General features: G+C 47.5%; 1 protein-coding gene across 2 annotated transcripts in view; it reads right to left on the bottom strand.

The window, feature by feature from the left end:
• The window catches only part of gid4 (GID complex subunit 4 homolog), a 50,132-nt gene extending 35,664 nt beyond the window's left edge, over window positions 1-14,468 (bottom strand). For both annotated transcript variants that reach the window (XM_038820387.1, XM_038820388.1), the window contains exon 1: window positions 14,250-14,468. In XM_038820387.1, coding sequence (XP_038676315.1) covers window positions 14,250-14,405 — 156 coding nt within the window. In that variant the 5' untranslated portion in view covers window positions 14,406-14,468. The remainder of the gene's footprint in view (window positions 1-14,249) is intronic.
• Window positions 14,469-14,953: the final 485 nt, after the last annotated feature.

Here is a 14,953-nt window from a genome sequence, read left to right as displayed (position 1 = left end):
GCACTCTTGCATGGTGTGGCCAACATGCAGACAATGGGGGTTGGTTCTTCAGAAGTAGTCAATGAATACACTCAGTTGTACAAATAATTGCTTCAAATAGAAGGTTTAATTAATCAAGGTAAATAGGGCTGGAAAATAAATGCCACCCCATATTTCTGACATCCAGAGAATAAAATGTCTGTGGTACAGTGTAAAAGAGCCAAAACAGGACTCAGCATCTGAAGGTACACAACAGTAGCACTGGTGCTGCAGATTAACAACCTCTTATAAGTAATTTCAACAAGCTATGTACTGCAGCTATATATAAATCTTCAAAAACAGAGCTTCTGGCAAGGAGTGACAATCTAGTAAAGGAGTCAAGAAGGTCTGAAAATTACTACAGCAAATTGTCTGCAATTTGTAATGTTGTCAATCCTGTTTAATAACCATCTGTACGAGCAGCCAGGGCTATTCTTAACAACTGTACTCTCACTTTTTGCAGGTTAAGTAATTTCCTTGCAAAGGAAGTCAGATAAAAGTTGTTCTAAATGGCAGAAGATATGAACGGCATTAAAAAGGAAGAGCAATGTCAGTGAATATCTGTAAGTGATGCAATATCCTTTTAAATTGAAAAACTTTGGAGAAAAGCCAAAGCTTCAAAACCAAAACTGAAAATAGGAGACAAATAAAATAACAGTTATATGACATTAATTTGGGGCTTTAAAAGGCTGTAGCCTATAGGATGAAGGAAAAACAAAGTTTTGACATCAACATTGTTTTCTGGGGTACAGTCAAATGCAAAAGAAATTTATGTAAAATTTAATTTATAAAAAATATTTCAAGAATGGTCAGTCTTCCACTTTTGGTACCCAAACATTGGGAGAGCCACAGCTGTCCTAAAATTCATACAAGTGTTCCCCTTCATTCATGTGACAACTCCAATTCCCATACAAGTCAGCCTTCAGATTTGTTAAGTGAGGCTGCCAAGTTATGAAAATGTATTTATATATTGAATTGAAATGAAAATTGCTGTCACATCCACTACACATCATGAAGATTTGTGCTTTGCCAAATGTAGTTCAAAAACAGGTCAGAATGGAAACGCTGCTCAAATTCCCAGCTTTTTACTACTGTTCCAAAAAACGGTTGGCAGAGGACAACATGCCAAATTATCAAGTTCAACTTGCAAAGAAACAAGAGTGTTGAGGGTGGTGGGCTGGAAAAAGATTGTGGTACAAGGCAGGGTTTCACTACACTGCATTGTTTTTTTTTTAAATAATTTTTATTGAAAGAGTTTTTCCATACAAACATTTACCCCTACTAATTTTTAAATTATTTACAACACAATCCCTCTAGGCAAATGTCCCTCCCTCGCCCGCCCTCTCGCGCGCACCAGTCCTCCTCCCCCCCCCCCCCCCCCCCCCCAGACAACCTTAACAAACAAGGCAGCCTACAGTTTCAGACATGAGCAGCGAGCAGACTTGCCCGCGTTACAGTCGTGCATGTCCTCCCACGACCCTTGCTGCCCCCTCCCTCCCCTCCCTCCCCCCCCTCCCCCCCCCCCCTCCCGGGTTGCTGCTGCCACGACCCCGAACGTCTATCTCTGATCTAAAAAGTCAAGGAAAGGTTGCCACCGCCTGGCGAATCCCTGTACCGACCCTCTCAGGGCAAATTTGATCCTTTCTAGCTGAATATAGCTAGCCATATCGTTAATCCAAGTTTCAACGCTTGGAGGCCTCGCGTCCTTCCATTGAATTAATATCCTTCGTCGAGCCACTAGGGACGCAAAGGCCAGTATTCCGGCCTCCCTAGCCTCCTGTACCCCCGGTTCTACCCCGACCCCAAAGATCGCAAGCCCCCATCCTGGTTTGACCCTGGACCCCACCACCTTCGACACCGTCCTTGCCACCCCCTTCCAGAACCCTTCCAGCACCGGACATGCCCAGAACATATGCACATGGTTCGCTGGGCTTCCCAGACATCTGACACACCTGTCCTCACCCCCAAAGAACCGGCTCATCCTTGTCCCCGTCATGTGAGCTCTATGCAGCACCTTAAATTGAATGAGGCTCAGTCTCGCACACGAGGAGGAAGAGTTGACCTTCTCCAGTGCATCCGCCCACATCCCGTCTTCTATCTGCTCTCCCAGCTCCCCTTCCCACTTGGCTTTCAGCTCCTCCCCTGATGCTGCTTCCGCCTCCTGCATTATCTTGTAGATGTCTGATATCTTCCCCCCTCCGACCCAGACCCCCGAGAGCACCCTATCACTCGCCCCCTTACTGGGGAGCAGGGGGAACCCCTCCACCTGCCGCCTAGCAAATGCCTTCACGTGTAAATATCTGAACATGTTTCCCGGGGGGAGCTCAAACTTCTCCTCCAGCCCTCCCAGGCTCGCAAACCTCCCCTCTATAAACAGGTCCTTCAGCTGCCGTATGCCCACCCTGTACCAGCTCTGAAATCCCCTGTCGATGTTCCCCGGGATGAATCTATGGTTCCCTCTTATTGGCGCCGCCAACAGACCTCCCATTTCCCCCCTATGTCGCCTCCACTGCCCCCATATCTTGAGGGTGGCCGCCACCACCGGGCTCGTGGTGTACCTCGTGGGGGGGAGCGGCCATGGTGCCGTTACTAGGGCCCCCAGGCTTGTGTTGCCACAGGACGCCCTCTCCATTCGTTTCCAAGCTGCCCCCTCCCCTTCCATCATCCACTTGCGCACCATTGACACATTTGCCGCCCAGTAGTACCCCGAGAGATTGGGCAGTGCCAGCCCTCCACTGTCCCTACTCCGCTCCAAAAAGACCCTCCTCACCCTTGGGGTGCCATGCGCCCACACGTAGCTCATGATGCTACTCGTCACCTTTTTGAAGAAGGCCCTAGGGAGGAAGATGGGCAAGCACTGAAATAAAAACAAGAACCTTGGGAGGACCGTCATTTTGATTGACTGCACCCTCCCCGCCAGCGACAACGGTACCATGTCCCACCTCTTAAATTCCTCCTCCATCTGTTCCACCAGCCTGGAAAAGTTCAACTTGTGGAGGGTCCCCCAGTTCCTTGCCACCTGCACCCCTAAGTACCTAAAGCTCTTTCCTGCTCGCTTGAAGGGGAGTCTCCCAATACCCTCTCCCTGGTCCCCCGGGTGTATCACAAAAACCTCGCTTTTGCCCAAATTTAGTTTGTACCCCGAAAAGTCCCCAAACTCTGCTAATAGTTCCATTATCTCCGGCATTCCCCCTTCTGGGTCTGCCACGTACAGCAGTAGATCATCCGCATACAGCGATACTCGATGTTCCTCCCCTCCCCTAGTCAGTCCTCTCCACCCCCCTGAACCCCTCAGTGCCATCGCCAACGGTTCAATCGCCAGTGCGAAAAGTAGGGGGGATAGGGGACATCCCTGCCTGGTCCCTCGGTGGAGCCCGAAATACTCCGACCTCCTCCCGTTTGTCACTACACTCGCCATCGGGGCCGAGTAGAGCAACTTCACCCACTTAATAAACCCTTCCCCAAACCCAAACCGTTCCAACGTCTCCCACAGGTACTCCCACTCCACCCTATCGAATGCCTTCTCCGCGTCCAGCGCTACCACTATCTCAGCCTCCCCCTCCACTGCCGGCATCATAATTACATTCAGCAGTCTCCGCACGTTCGTGTTGAGCTGCCGCCCCTTCACGAACCCCGTCTGGTCCTCATGGATTACCCCTGGCACACAATCCTCTATTCTAGCTGCCAGGATCTTTGCCAGCAACTTGGCATCCACGTTCAGAAGCGAGATAGGCCTGTAGGACCCGCACTGCACGGGGTCTTTATCCCGCTTCAATATCAGGGAGATCAGAGCCTGCGACATTGTCGGGGGCAGAACCCCCCCCTCTCGCGCCTCATTAAAGGCTCGTACCAGCACCGGTCCCACCAAGTCCACATTTTTCTTATAGAATTCCACCGGGAACCCATCTGGCCCCGGCCCCTTCCCCGCTTGCATCTGACCTATTCCCTTGACTAGCTCCTCTAGCCCTATTGGCGCCCCCAGCCCTTCTACCAGCCCCTCCTGGACCCTTGGGAACCTCAATTTGTTTAGGAAGTCCTCCATTCCCCCTCTCCTCGTCGGCGGCTCAGACCGATACAACTCCTTGTAAAAATCCCTGAAGACCCCGTTCACTTCTTGCCCCTTCTGCACTACCTTCCCGCCCCTCTCCTTCACTCCCCCAATCTCCCTAGCCGCATCTCGTTTGCGAAGCTGGTGTGCCAGCATCCTGCTCGCCTTTTCCCCATACTCATAGACCGCGCCCTGTGCCCTTCTCCACTGCGTCTCTGCCTTCCTGGTGGTCAGCAGGTCGAACTTGACCTGCAGGCTGCGCCGTTCTCCCAGCAGCCCCTCCTCTGGTGCCTCCGCATATCTCCTATCCACTTCCAATAGCTCCCCCACCAGCCTCTCCCTCTCCTGCCTCTCCTTTCTTTCTCTGTGCGTCCTTATGGAGATCAGCTCTCCCCTGATCACTGCCTTCAGGGCCTCCCAGACCATCCCCACCTGCACCTCACCCGTGTCATTCAAGTCCAGATAGCTCTCAATGCTCTTCCGGACCCTTTTACACACCTCGTCATCCGCTAACAGCCCCACATCCAGCCGCCACAGCGGGCGCTGGTCCCGCGCCTCCCCCATTTCCACATCCACCCAATGCGGTGCATGATCAGAGATCGCAATGGCCGAGTACTCAGCTTCCCGTACCCTCGGGATCAGCCCCCTGCTCAACACGAAGAAATCGATTCTGGAGTACACTCTATGGACATGGGAGAAAAAGGAATACTCCCTCGCCCTCGGCCTACCAAACCTCCATGGGTCTACTCCTCCCATCTGCTCCATGTACCCCCTCAGCACTTCTGCCGCTGCCGGCCTCCTATTGGTCCTTGAGCTCGATCTGTCTAGCCCGGGGTCCAGCACTGTGTTAAAGTCCCCCCCCATGATCAAGCCCCCTGCCTCCAGTCCCGGAATGAGGCCCAATAGGCGCCTCATAAAACCCGCGTCATCCCAGTTCGGGGCATATACGTTGACCATCACCACTTTCTCCCCCTGCAGCTTACCCTTCACCATCACATACCTACCCTCCTTATCCGCCACCACCTCCTCCGCCACGAACGACACCCTCTTTCCCACCAGAATCGCCACCCCCCGGTTCTTTGCGTCCAATCCAGAGTGGAACACCTGTCCCACCCACCCCCTTCTCAGGCGAACCTGGTCCACTACCTTCAAATGGGTCTCCTGTAACATTGCTACATCAGCCTTCAGTCCCTTCAGGTGTGAGAATACCCTTGATCTCTTGACCGGCCCATTCAACCCCCTCACGTTCCAAGTGATCAGCCGGGTCGCGGGACGACCCGCCCCCTTCCCCTGCCGATTAGCCATGTCCTGTTCCCTGCTCGCCCCGGGTCGACCCTCCCCTTCTGACCCGCTCCCCATGACGATGTCCCCCTCCCCCCACCTCTCCAGTCCTCCACTTCCCGTTTCTGGTCTTTTCAGCAGCAACCCGGTGTCCCTCCCTAACCCCCCTCCCCCCCCCCCCCCAGGCTAGGACCCCTCCTAGCCGCGATGTACACTCCATCGTACTCCCGTAAGTCAGCTGGTTCACGCTGGCCCGGCTGCTCCTGCCACACTCCGACTCCCCCCGGCTCGGGGGGGGGGGGGGGGCCTCCCCCCTCTTGCCACTCCTCCCTGGCCCCGCTCCAGCGCGGGAAAGGTCGCCATTGCTAGCCACGCCCCGCACTCCTCCCCTCCCCCCTCCTCTGCCCCGCGCGCGGGAAAACAGAGGAAAGCCCGCGCTTTCGCCCTGCCACACCCCACCCCACCATCTTCAGTTCCACCCCCGTCCCCGTCCATGCCTGTAAAAGAACCCCCCCTAGGAGCCCATATCCCCGATCTGCTCTCCCCCCCGTCCCACCTCCCCAACTTAACATTATAAATAACAGATAAATAACAAATAACAATGTACTTAACAGTCGCCCTCTACCAAACAGCATAAATAACCATAAATAACCATGAATAACCACAATAACAATAACTAAGGGAAGTTGGCAAAGGGGGAAAAAACATCAGAAGAAAAACCACAGCAAGAGTTCAAAATCCAAACAAAGAATTCAGCTGAAAGTACCCGAGCGGCTACGGCCGCCAAGTATCCCCTGGGTCTAATTCGAGTCCAGTTTCTCTTCCTGTACAAAGGCCCACGCCTCCTCTGGGGACTCAAAATAGTGGTGTTGGTTCCTGTAGGTGACCCACAAGCGCGCTGGCTGCAGCATTCCGAACCTGATCCGTTTTGCATGTAGCACCGCCTTCGTCCGGTTGTACCGGGCCCGCCGCTTTGCCACCTCCGCACTCCAGTCCTGGTAGACCCTCACCGTCGAATTCTCCCACTTGCTGCTCCTTTCCCTCTTGGCCCACTCCAGCACTCTCTCACGATCGCTGAGTCGCTGGAACCGCACCAGCACCGCCCTCGGGGGCTCATTTGCTCTTGGCCTCCTAGCCATGACCCTGTAGGCCTCTTCCAGCTCCAGGGGCGAAGGGACGGCCCCTGCCCCCATCAGGGAGCTCAGCATTTCTGCTACATATCCCGGGAGGTCTGACCCCTCCAGGCCTTCTGCCAGGCCCAAGATCCTCAGGTTCTTCCGCCTCATTCGGGTATCCAGCTCCTCAAAACGGCTCTGCCATTTCAGGTGGAGTGCCTCGTGCACCTCTACCTTTCCCACGAGGACCGTGGCCTCCTCCTCCCTCACAGTCATCTCCTGTTGCAGCTCCCGAATCGACGCCTCTTGGGTCGCCTGGGCTCCCATCAGCCTGGTGGTCGTCGCATTCATTGACTCCAAGAGCTCCATTTTCAGCTCCGTAAAGAAGCGCAGGAGAGCGGCCTGCTGCTCCTCCGCCCATTTCCTCCATTCCTCGGGTGCGCCACCGGCCGCCATTTTGGTCTTCTTCCCCCGCTTTTTTTTGGGAGCTGCTGTTGCTTTCTTTACCACCCCACTCCGGGTACCGACCATAAAGTTGGTCTGGTTCTCTTCAGGGAGCCTTCCCCCACCGGGATTTGTCCTTACAGCGCCGTTGGGGCCCTCCAATCGGCCCGAAAACACCTTTGTAGCAGGAGCAGCCAAACGTGCGACTTAGCTGGTCATAGCCGCAACCGGAAGTCCCCACTACACTGCATTGTTGACAATCATTACTGCAGTTATCTTAATGTTTTCATCCAAGTTGAGTCAACAAAAGCTCAGCTAGCAGAGTATTACAGCCATTTCAGTTGAATTCTGCACCTTGGCCAAGGGAAAGGAGGGAGATAAAAATCTCATCCATGATTTCCATATCATCTTCCAATGAACAATTCCAGAAGCATGTGATCAGGATGAGCTGTGATGCCCTCCATAATTCAACATAATTCAACAGCCTATCAAAAATCACTGTCTAATGTCACATGTTAACTTGGTGTTGTACAGCTCGTAGCTGTGAAACCATATTTTATCATGAATGAGCACCTTCAGGTTAAAATAGTTATAGGTGACACGGAACTTGGGCATTAAAAATATTTGTACTTCCTAAAAAAAAATGTTTGCACTATAGGGTGATGGGAAGCCAAAGGAGTTTCAGATGTTTTCTGACCATGCGAAAGAATTGGATAGTGGAGGAGATTGGGTGAATTATTAATAGTGAGGCTGCAGGGAGGAGGAAGCGAAGGCACAATAACTTGGAACAAGAGTGACGTCAAAGGAACAGTGACAATAGTAGCATTGATAAAATAGATCAAAGGCAAACAAAAATTGATCAAGTTTTGATGAAGACTATTTCTCCTTGGAAAAACACAGTGAAGCAGATTACAACCAAAGGAAGACACATAGCTTTCTTGAATAACATTCTATTACTGGTGGTCATGAGGTGTGCCAATGCAGTCTAGCACTAACTGAACAGATTTTCTTTCCCCGTGACACCATTCCGGTCCACTTGGAACTTCTCTGCAAGAGCAGAATCCAGATTGTTAATTCATCACCAGGTGAATTCCAGGCACAAATACATTGCATCTCTCTATAAAACACAACAGATTGAAATACAGTCATAGAACATAGAACATAGAACAGTACAGCACAGAACAGGCCCTTCGGCCCTCGATGTTGTGCCGAGCAATGATGCCATGTCAAAACTCTGCACAGGGATATCCAACCTGACCATATTCAATCTACAAAGCCAAATCACTCAGTTCTATTTGGATTTACATTTATTTGTTGACTTGTTCAATTTAAATTTTGAGCCGTGACAAGTTTGAAGTGCTGCTGCCTGATTGGTAGATAAGTACTAAGCCAGAACACCAAGATGTGTTAATACCAGCAACTTCAGATATTCAAAAAAAACACTGAACAAGATTTAAATTGCAGATCCTAGTTTTCAATTAAAGGTTTTACCAGAGTGCAGCAGATGGCTAGTTTTAAATCTCTACTGGCACCAGACCAATAATTAAGTGATTTACATGATGCAGATTATTCACTCCTGCACCTTCCTGGCTAACATTCAAGTAATATTCTTTTGCTTCAATTATAGCAACCTGCAGGAACTTGCTGAAGAATTCAACATTCACAGTGCAGGAATGATATAATGCATTACTCCCATTGGGGTATTTTGATGTATATTCAACCCAATTATATAGAGGCTGCTGCCTTGGGCCAAACTCTCAAGATCCCTCCAAATAAACTACAACTCATCAAGAACTCCCATCATCTGCATCCTATCATGCCTCAAGTAATTTCTCTATTATATGTGTCCTTGCAAAGCTTCACTTTGCCTTCCAATGATAATCATCTTTCCCTACATCAGCCCCACATTCCAGGCGAATGTCTGCCCTTTCAACTCCAAATTGTTAGCATTCTCGCTCATTCAAAAGTTTATTGAAAAAAATACTTACTTCTTGATATTTGTTCACCGTTAATATTTCTTCTAACATTCCTCCACATTCTTTTTTATCTATGTGATGTACTTTGGGATGTCTTATTATTTTAGAGGCTCTATATAAATAGATGTTGTTTCTGACCATTAGAAGATCCTAGGTGCAAAACGAATTGTAGGTTCCACAGCATCAGTCTATCAATGCCCTCAATGGTTGAAGGTGGACGGTGTGTCCAAAATTGCTTCACCAGATACTGAGCAGGTTAGCTTGGCAAGAGTCAAGAAAGGCCTGAGCGTCTTTATCTGCTTAGCACTATCCAAAAACAACTCTCAGTTGGTCTATTATGGACATTGTGTCGACTGCAACACTGACTTATTTAACCGACTGCAATGCTGTCAAAGTTGTCATGTCCTGTTTACAAATCTCTGTATCGTAAATGAAATGCACCTTTTATTGGAATTAAGGACATAAAATTTGAAGGACACCCGTAATAACTTCAGTCACAAATGCACATGCTATTATGCTTCCAACCATAAAATTCATAAACACTAACCATGAGTGGATTACACCACATGAAGTTCAGAATGCCACTTTCTGATTTGACCGAGGCCAATCAGAGAAAATGAGCAAAACACCTTTCAACTGGCCATGTTAAAAATTAAATTCAAACTTCTTTTTACTTATTTAGGTTTGGCTCGCCAGGGTCTATTTAGTGAAGTCATATGAAGCAATCCAAAAATCAGCAAAAACAAACATCTTAAGCAGGTCTGATTTTAATGAGTTACCCCATTATATTCACTTGCTCGACAAGATCTTGTCACAACACCGGAGGTTGAATGTATACCTCAAGCAGCAGAATAGGTCCAAGCAAAAGATTCTCAAATTCACCGCAATCACCAGTAATAAGGCCATATTGATAACAAAACGAATCCTGACAAAATATCATAAATCTGAAATATAATCCCTCATTCGCTTCTCCACAGATGCTACCTGACGAGCTGAGTATTTTCGGCATTTTCTTTTATTTTTCAGATTTCAGCAGTATTTTGCATTTTGTTTGACTGTTTCATTCACTATCACTTATCTTCCAAATGTGGCAACTTTGAAATTCTGCTCTTCTTTTTGATGTGACTTTTCTTTCTCTTCCACCCAGGTCAGCTTCATTGCTATCCCATCCTGTGTTCCTTAAAACATGCATTCACAGCTATTCTCAGCAACTGTCTCTCATTCTGACTTGCTCAACAGGGATTGTAGTTTAATGCCATGTTTTATTTTGTATCAAGCCATCCTCACACTCACCTCTGTGACAGTGTAACTCTAAGGAATCTTGCAGTTTCAAAAGATTCACCCTCTCCCCTGGGTGCCACTGCATTAATGTTCTCAAACTTTCTCTTCACCGGGACAGACTCACTTTATTTAACTGCTACCCTGGCCTCCAGATCCTTTCTATGGGTTCTGATGAAGAGTCACAGACCTCAAATATTAACCCTATTAACATCCTCTCTACAGATGTTGCCTGACTTAATATCCTCACCACAGATGCTGCCTGACTTGACGTTTCCAGTATCTGCAGCATTTTGTTTTATGATAAAAGCACACCTGCTCTGATCAGTACCAGCTAATCTGATGAAAGATGGCAACATTGCAAAAATATAGTTGCACAAGAAAAAACAAAAAGGGATGAGTAAAAGAAGATGGTTGATAGAATAATAGAAGATACTCAGTGGAAGGATAGGGAATGTTTATAATTTGATAACTTGATTAAAAGATAGGACAAGATAGATAATGGGAATTTCAAGATGGTTTTCCACCAAACCCCCGACAGACAGATCCACAAGTGTCTTAGATAGAGCACAGAAGGCCATTTAACCAGTTGGGAACGTTCTTCGGCAGAGCTATTAAGCTACTCCCCTGGTCTTTCCCCAAAGCGCTGTAATATTTTTCCCCACGTTTTTGTCCAATTTTCATTTGAATGTTACTATTGAATTTTAATTTAGAGTACCCAATTCATTTTTTTCAAATAAGGGGCAATTTGGCATGGCCAATCCACATTTCCTCCCTTCCCACCACCCTCCTTTTCCTTCTCTCCCTACCACCCCCCCCCCCCTCCTTTCCCTTCTCTTGGTACAGAGGCGAGGGTATCTGGTCTCTCCAACCCAAAGTTTAGTGCTTGTACAGTTTGTTTTTTGTACAACTATGTTGCAAACTGTTTTAATAATCAGAGTATCCTACCCCCTCCCCCCTCTCTGTACGTTGGTACAGTTTGGCATTGTATATATTTTTTACTGTTTTAATAAAAAGATATGGCCAATCCACCTACCCTGAACATCTTTGGGTTGTGGGGGCGAAGCACACACAAACATGGGGAGAATGTGCAGACTCCACACGGACAGTGACCCAGAGCCGGGATCGAACCTGGGACCTTGGTGTCATGAGGCAGCAGTGCTATCCTCTGCGCTCCCTTGCTGCACAAGACGACCAGATTCCCCACATAACTGAAAGCCCCATCCAGGGTACCTTGCCAGTAAATCTCTTCTGCACCCTCTCCCTGACCTTTATATGCTTCCCAAAATGTAGTGCCCCAAACTGAATGCAAGACTTCAGTAGAGTCCTGAACACTGTATAATAAAGGTTTAGCACTTTAATAAAGACATGCAGATATTGAAGTGATTTTACAAAGAGGCAAGGCAACGGTCAGTAGATATTTGAAAGCCATGGCAAGATGGATACTCCATATGCCGGATAGTGGTGACACATATTGGCATTGAGACAGTGATATCAGAGGAAATCTGCATTGCACATTTCTACAGTTGTAAGAATAAGGATCGGTAGGATAGAGTGAGGTAAACTGAAATGTCTGGTCAAGGTTGATGTGCAAATTTCTGACAGAACTAATGGCAAGCCTTGCAGGGATACAAGGAAATGGAAATCCAGTGGGCTGGGAGAGCTATAAAACAAAGAAAGTATTGAGCAGTATAAAAAGGAAGTATGAAAAAAAAAACTTGCATACAATATCAAAATTAACAGCAAAAGTTTTTATAAACAGATTGAGACTGGTAAATAGCTATGTGAGCTCTTTGCAGCAAGACGAAAGTGATACTCCAATTGATGAGAAGGAAATGGCAGATGTTAAACGAATCCTGTGCATTGACGTTTACATTGAGTAAGATTTTAAACATCAGTGGTACAATAGAAAAAAATAAATCAAGGGATAAAATATAAATAAATAATGATGAAAATAAAAGAACATATGACAGACAAATCTCCAGGACCTGATGGTTTCCATAAGAGGATACTAAAGAAAAGGTGCAGAAATTGTTTTTTCCTAAATATAAATTTGGAGTACCCAATCTTTTTTTTCCAAATCACCTACCCTGCACATCTTTGTGTTTTGGGGGCGAGACCCACGCAGGCACGGGGAGAATGTGCAAACTCCACACGAACAGTGACCCGGGGCCGGGATTGAAACCAGGTCCTCGGCACTGTGAATGTTGTCTGTGCAGACTACCAGGTGGCATTGGATAAGGTTCAGGACAAGGAATTATTAGCAAAAATGAAAGTGTGCTGAATTGTAGGCAACTTAAGAGTTGAGTTGAAGGTAAGGAACACAGAATAGGGGATAAAGGTAATCTATTCTGATTGCAGGGATGTGACAAATGGTGTTCCCCAGGTATCTGTACCGGAACCTCAGCTTTTTAATTATCTAAAACCAAGAAAGGTAGAGTCAAAAAGCCATGTTTGGCTAAGGAAGGACATACAGTGAATTGTAAATGAGAGTAGAAAGTTACTAAGAGTTAGACAGATTAAGCACATGGATCAATGTGTGGCAAATGGAGTTTAATGTGGAGAAGTGAGAGCTTGGATCCAAGTAAGACAATTCAAAATATTTTCTTCTTAGTGGCAGACAAAGATGAGTGGAAGAATAAAGAGATTTACGTATCCATGCACTAAAAGCTAAGGGATAGGTATAGAAAGTAGTCAAAAAAGGGTAATTAAATATTAATCTTTATCTCCAGGGAAGGCTGAAACACAAAGTAGATTGTACGGAGTCTTGGCAAAATCACCATCTAGAATAATGCTCCCAAATCTGGGCACCACATTGCTTGAAGGATAGATTAGTCTTTGAGGAGGTACATCACAAATTCACCAGAAAGATAGCTCAAAGAGTTGAGAGGAATGGCTGCATAAACTTGGTTTGTATTCTCTTTACATTAGTATGTTGCAGAAGATCTAACTGAGATAACTAAAATGATTTACTAGGTTAGAAACAACAAAACTCTCCTGGTGAAATCCAAAACAAGGGGGCCCAATATTAAAATTAGAGTGAGGTGATTCATGAGTGAAATCAGATAGCATTTTTCCCACAAAAAGTGATGTAGATCTGGGCTAATAGAAATACTCAAAACTGAGAATTAGAGATATTTATTGGGTAAAAGTTTAGAAAATATGGATAAATCAGCAGGGTAATCAGATTAATCATGATCAGAATTAAATATGATCAGATTAAATGATGGAACAGGTTCTAGGGGCTGAATGACTCATTGCTCTGGGCCACAGAGGCAAATTTAGAGCTGCCACGATAGAAACAAATTAGGTTAAGTCAGCAACAGAACATAAATTCAGTTCACATTTAATTACAAAGTTGATCTTTTTTTAGATTGTTCAAATGTCACTCAGTGAATGCCAATTAGGTCGACAGGTAAAGGAAGACACAAACTTCCAATGACATATATGTACATAATGTGGAGATGCCAGCGTTGGACTGGGGTGAGCACAGTAAGAAGTCTTACAATGCCAGGTTAAGTCCAACAAGTGTGTTTCGAATCACTAGCTTTTGGCACACTGCTCCTTCCTCAGATGAATATCTGTGTAAGCAGTGGGTGTGTGTGTCCGGATACATGTGCAGCAAGGAAATCAATAAGAATGAGAGCACCAAACTGTAAATCTCCCGATATTATAAGAGTTGAGGGGGCTATATTGGAAACTGTTGCATCGACATGCTGTCAGACCAGCTGAGGGTTTCCAACATTTGCTGATTTGGTTCCCAACAACATTCTAGTGAAAAATGCATTAATTGGTAACTTCTGAAATGACGAGTGACAGAGCAGACAGCTATCATTGGCAGGCAGGGACTGGGTAATGAAGGGTTCAGAAAAGAAGTTGGTTTAATTAATGATCGAAAGGGTCCAACTTTGCTTTGATCTTTCTGACAAGCGCGGAGTTATCAACGGGGCAACATGGTGGTAGTATTCGCAGGAAAGGAGTGAAACAGATTGCAAACCCAATGTCAACACTGAAGTTTCGGAGTGACACTGATCATCACCTGAACGAGCGAAGAGAGGGTTAGAGGTTGATGTGCAATTATAACTTTACCTGGAGCACCACTTCCACGTCATAAGAGTTGCCTTTACTCTTCTGATGCCCCCTGAACTTGGAGCCGCTGTACAGGAGCGTGGTGGCGACTCCAGGTTGCTGGGTGTTGATGGGAGGCGGCGGGATGAGCGAGGCCGACTCGGTGCGGACCGGCATCGCGCGATGTCACCCCGGCCCAGCCTCTGAGAGCGGGGAGAAGGGGGGGGGGGGGGGGGGGGTAAGGGAGGGAGGAGGGGAAGGCGCTAGGGAAATCAGCTTAGATATTGCAATATATCCGGCCCAGCACAACCTGCGTCGCCGCCGCTTCTCCTTCACAATCCCTGACAACGCGAGATGGCCGCAGTCCTCCCACTGCCGACGCAAGAGAGCAGCACCGCCTCCTCCCATTGGCCGCTGTCCGCCATCGCCGGTGGCCCGGAAGCATTGCGCCTTCCCATTGGCGGGAGGACGAGGAACAAGGTCACCGCTGGGCGACGATGAAAGCTCGGTCAGTGCGCACGCGCCGCCCCCCTCGAGCATCATGGGAGTTGTAGTCCTTCCGCGCCGACCCGTCAGCTCCCCTTGAACAAGGACAGAATTGGCGGCTTTTCCATTCGTGGGAGCGGGGCACCTCTGCAAAAAGCAATTATTTCACGAGATGAAATCTTACTGAACACCTGAACAGCTCTGCACGTCACATCTACATTTTGTTCAGAATAAAAACC

Source organism: Scyliorhinus canicula, chromosome 15, assembly GCF_902713615.1.
Source record: "Scyliorhinus canicula chromosome 15, sScyCan1.1, whole genome shotgun sequence".
Taxonomy (NCBI): domain Eukaryota; kingdom Metazoa; phylum Chordata; class Chondrichthyes; order Carcharhiniformes; family Scyliorhinidae; genus Scyliorhinus; species Scyliorhinus canicula.
The sequence above is the reverse complement of the archived record's forward strand: the minus strand, read 5'-3'. Positions and strand labels throughout refer to the sequence as shown.